Raw genomic sequence first — 5,251 nt, forward strand, 5'->3', positions numbered from 1 at the left:
ACGTCTATCCAGTAGGGTTTTAAAAATAAGACACGCTTCCAAGTTCTTACACACAATAAAATTTTATTTAATTTTATTTTAGAAACAAGATACAGTTTATGCAAGCCAAGTAAAGAGTTACATCTTTTTACTCAAAATATTTTATGCTTTCTCTTTCAATTTGATTATGAAAAACACTTGTCTGGCTCGTAACATTTCATTGGGTTTAGCTTTACCATTAGTGTACAATTTATTTCCCCAGAAATCTCCTATGTGGCTTTGCAAAACAAAACTGACATTGTCTGACAAAGACCTCGATCTTAGGACTCCCAACAATGTTGCTGGACATTAACTTGTGGTTTTAAGAACCAAGATTCTCTCTTTCAGCTCCAGTTCTTTATAGGGAGTGAATGGCCTTTGGCCTTTCTCCGAGAGAGAACCCACCCAATATCACACTTTTTATCAATGACCCACAGTAGTATGCTTCCATGATTTGCCCTAGCCTCTTGGTTCCCAATTGGCTAAATGGAAGGATTCAATATGGGTGTCATGTTCATATGTTGTATCTCTAAAGGTTGACCCATTAGTAGAAAAGAGTTCTGGCTTTTTCTTACATTCAAAGAGTGTTTGCAAGACTGATATAATACTATCAGGGAAGGATTTGATCCTGGCTGTCTTTTCCTTCCAACTGTGATTGGGTCAGAGGAAGCAGAGATGGGTCTGATGGGTGTTCTACTAGGCATTATTATTACAAAAAGAATTATAACATAGTAACTAGATATTGAAAAGAGATATGACTTCCTAACTGCTAATTCCGTTTACATAAATTGAAGCCTGTTTCAGAACCACCTACTCCTTTTTTTCTCTTATGACAACCTACATCACATAGGATATAGCAAATGTGAAGATGGACAAGAGAAACTAAAAAGTCAAAATAAGGAGCCCTGGGAATATGTGCTTTGAAAAGAAAACATGGCATTGGTCTTCCAACGGGGAAGACATAAACTTTGTAATGATCAGCATTTGATAAACCAGTAAAGTATATGAGGGAATCTTGGGTAGTCAAAAGCCCTTATCTGCTGCAGTAACAATCCATTCATAGTAATAAGATTATGTTCATAACTAACATTCAACTGTATTGAGGAAACTTTATGTTGTTAAGGGCCTGGCTATGGAAAACAAAAACTGACTCCCGATAGCCAGGGTATCAATAGCATATGGAGCCAAGGAAACCTCATAGCTGCAGAAAAAAGGCAGGTCGCTGGCCTAAGACATCTCATTAAGCTAGCCAGCATGTGCTTATTTGGTAAGGGGGGAGGGGGACAATCTAGTGCCATGGGGCCCATGGGCTCAGTGTTAATAGGCCACCATTGCTGGGGTATTATTAGACTTACTGGTATTGCAAAAGAAAGAGACCAACATTATATATCCAACTTCAAATGCATTTGAGATTCTGAAACTTTGAAAATAAACCCTTTGCCTATGCTCTCTGAGAAGGAGATACTGAGAGCTCAGTTTAAGCCCTATCTTCCAGACTGGGAGTTTCCAAGAGGACCTCTGAACAGAGAGGTCCAGATCGCTCTGGTGACACCAACAGGTGTTACAGCGGCTGGGGCAAGGGCTGGGCCTACGGGGGGTGCCATCGGTGGTACTACAAATGGGGCCATGGGTGGCACCATTGGTTGTGCTACAGGCTGGGCCATGGGTGGCATCATTGGTGGTGCTGCAGGTGGGGCCATGGGTGGCACCATTGGTGGTACTGCAGGGGGGGCCATGGGTGGCACCATTGGTGGTGGCATTCGTGGCACGGCTACAGCAAAAGGCACGTCTTCCCAGGCAGCATCGAAGGGGTTTCCACGAAATTGGATATCTCTGTAGAAGCCTATAGGCCGGGTAAAGGTGAAGGCTGAGAAGCTTCTGTATGGCTCGTTTTTCTTACTCTTCTGCAGTTTGTACCGATGGTTCTGAAACCAAGTCTTCATTCAGAAGGAAAGAGAGGGGTTATTTTGGTACTGAGAAGTTATGGCCTTAAAATTGTACTTGAAAAATCACTATACTGCCCCACTTTTTAACTGTAAGAGAAAGAATCCAGGGGAAGAAATGGGAAATTCCTGCTGGCCAATGAGCACATTCCTATTCTTTGTTTAATGGAATGACTCTGACAAGGAGGTGGAGGGGGGGTAAGGAGGGATACAGGCAATGTAAAATCAGAAAAATCGACCAAAATGTTATTTTAAAAAGCCCAGCGGCAGCTAGGTGGCAGAGTGAATACGGCACCAGCTTTGGAGTCAGGAGGACCTGGGTTCCCATCCACCCTCCGACACTTAACACAAAACTAGCCATGTGACCTTGGGCAAGTCACGTAACCCCAATTGCCCTGCCCTCCCCCCTCCACAAAAAACCCAATAAATCCAAACCTCCTCCTTGTCATTCTGACCTCTATTCTCTCACTTGGAGTAGTTTTACTTGTGCTATTCACAACTGACACATACTGAAGGACTACTATCTCTATGAATTAAGAAACGTCTTTTTTGTGCTTGAGCACAGACTACTAGTTAGAATGTTGGACCTGAAGTTGAGAATCTTGCCTCCAATAATTACTAGCTATGTGACTTTGGGCAAGTCCGTTAAATTCCCTGTATCTCGGTCTCCTCATCTGTCTGCTAAATATACCAAGGGCCTCTAATGGTTGTTGGTGAGGATCACATGAGTTAATAATGTATGTGAACCATTTTGCAAACTTCAAAGTGCTATATAAATAGGAGAGGATATTAGCAAATATGAAATATAATTTTAAAATATATTTGCCTATTATCGCTTGACCCTGGAGAGCCAAGAGGAAGGCTCTGCCAAATGGGGATACAATTAATAAAAATCTTAACGCACAACACATGCTTTTATACATATATATATACATATGTATGTATGTATGTATGTATAAATCAGTCCAATGTTCTCTCCAGGGCACAACTCTAATAGAGGACCAAGGAACAGACTGGGGGGCTTAGTTTTCTTTCATGATGTGAAATCTCCAAGGGGTAGGGAGAGAGACACGATGGAGACTGCATTTTCCAAACGCTGAAGTGAGGATACATAGTCTGATGAAGTTGGGTTCCAATGTTCCAGTTACTTCCCCATTTTGAACCTCTATGTCCTCTTCTGTGAATTAGACATCCTATGGGATCCTTTCTAGTTGTAGAACCATAGAACTTTGAGAGTTTAAACTCAGCTGGGTTTAAACTCAGTTTAACCTCTGAGACCAGAACTTCCGCTCCCTGACCAGCCGCTACCTTCTTTTTCTTTTAAACCAAGGCTCCTAGATAAGATACCTCCCCCACTCAAATCAAAGACAACTCCAAGGCATGTCATCATTTCCCTGAGGCCATGGTCCTCTTCCAAAGCGAAGGACAAACAGAACTTATGAGTAGACCGAGCTGCCTGAATGAGGACCCAGCTAGTTGGGTAACTCAGTTTGCCCTCTTCCTCTCCCTCTCCTTCTAAATTTTGATGGCCAGAAGCTGCTCACCTGGGGTTTACTGGCTAGATTCCTTCCTTTCTTCCCTCCTTCCTTCCTTCCATAAGACCTTAAACCCAGATATCCTTCAGCAAACAAGTGACTATCCCCTTTAGATTTGCAATCTGTTAGAGGAATTTGGTGACTGTGGCACTTTGGGTCATTTTTGATGATGGAAAAGGCCTCTTTCTGGCATTGCCACAATACACAGACATTCTGCTTTCCAATTTAAAATAGGGACCTCATGACATGGCCTCCCTTTTAGGGTGGCCAGATGCTGTTATTTCTTACTTTTTTTTTTTTGCTTTTTGGAGGGGGGAAGGCAGGGCAATTGGGATTAAGTGACTTGCCCAAGGTCACATGGCTAGTTTTTTGTATTAAGTGTGTGAGGCCGGATTTGAACTCAGGTCCTCCTGGCTCCAGGGCCGGTGCTCTATTCACTGCGCCACCTGGCCGCCCCCTTCCATTTTCTATAGGACATTGAAAATGAAGCGGGCTAAGGCCCAGCTTTTACCTGTAAGGAAATTCTCAAAGCAAAATGAATTAACTGGAAAAACAAGAGAATGAAAGTAAAGTGTCTTGTCCATAAGCTATGGAATGGGTCTCCTTTTTTTCTTGTTGGGTGGGGGAAAAGAAGGAATGATAAAATCCCAGTAGCTAATGAAATGTGCTACAGTTCCAAATATTGTTTTCTTCTTCTACTACTACTACTACTTTACAACGACATTCCTTCTACTACTTGATATAGCTTTGTCAATTATACAGTGATTTCCATACATACTCTCATCGGATGCTTATATGTGGATTGTAGAACAAAGAGGAAATTCATTATCAATAAACAGTAATAACCATCATCTGACATTTTAGGAGAGAAAATATCTGGGGTTCAATATATATTCTGTACAACATCCTTCTAACTATAGTTCTAGACAACTCTAGATTCATAGAACAGGGACTATAAAAGATCATTGAGTCCAGCCCAGTTATTTTACCGACGGATAAACTGAGGCCCACAAAAGGGAAGGGAATTTCCTTGAGGTCACACAGCTAGTTAGTGGAAACTGGAGCTCAGTCTCACATTACTGACTTGCAGTGTCTACTGGGCACAGAAATACTATCACTGAGACCAGAAAAGAGCTTCAGTTAGATTTAGTCTTCACACCCGAATAAAGATTCAATGAGAGTTATTAGCTTATATACATATCATATATAGAAATATGTCATATATATTGTATAATGTAACATTTTGTAATAATATTATAGTTTATATTTATCAAAAACAAATATATTTAGATGTATGTAACCTAGAGAGTTGCAGAGAAAGTGCCCAGATGCATTGGTAGAGGGAATTTTGAAAACTAGGAGATCCCTGTACTAATTAAAATCCCATTTCTGGTATAATCTAAAAATAGACAGGAATATAAATTATTCAGAGATATATTGTGATTTTGATAGCATTTTAATATATTTCATAAATATAATTGTAAAGTAATGCATTGTTTTATTCATTATATAAACACATATATTAATATAAACATAATATTTTAATAATAGCTACTTTGAAAATCACACAAGACCTGTGATTTTATTGGTGAAAGGAACTTCTTGTTCAGAAATGCCCTTTCTGAATGCAGGTTAACACCTGCTCTGACACTTTCCAACTTATACAAATCTACATATATTTATGGTTTCCATACTCTAGAAATCTCAGTATTAAAAGATCACACCAGTCTTCCCATTTGTATGACAGAGATCTCC

General features: G+C 40.3%; 1 protein-coding gene across 1 annotated transcript in view; it reads right to left on the bottom strand.

Moving 5' to 3' along the window:
• Positions 1–49: 49 nt before the first annotated feature.
• The window catches only part of LOC138170777 (homeobox protein ARX-like), a 9,394-nt gene continuing 4,192 nt past the window's right edge, over positions 50–5,251 (bottom strand). The window contains exon 4 of the mRNA XM_069100259.1: positions 50–1,961. Within this exon, the coding sequence (XP_068956360.1) occupies positions 1,503–1,961 (459 nt within the window). The 3' untranslated portion in view covers positions 50–1,502. The remainder of the gene's footprint in view (positions 1,962–5,251) is intronic.

The sequence above is a fragment of the Petaurus breviceps genome, unplaced genomic scaffold (assembly GCF_028583685.1).
Source record: "Petaurus breviceps papuanus isolate PSGF00001 unplaced genomic scaffold, PetGlider_PUasm1.0 383, whole genome shotgun sequence".
NCBI lineage: Eukaryota > Metazoa > Chordata > Mammalia > Diprotodontia > Petauridae > Petaurus > Petaurus breviceps.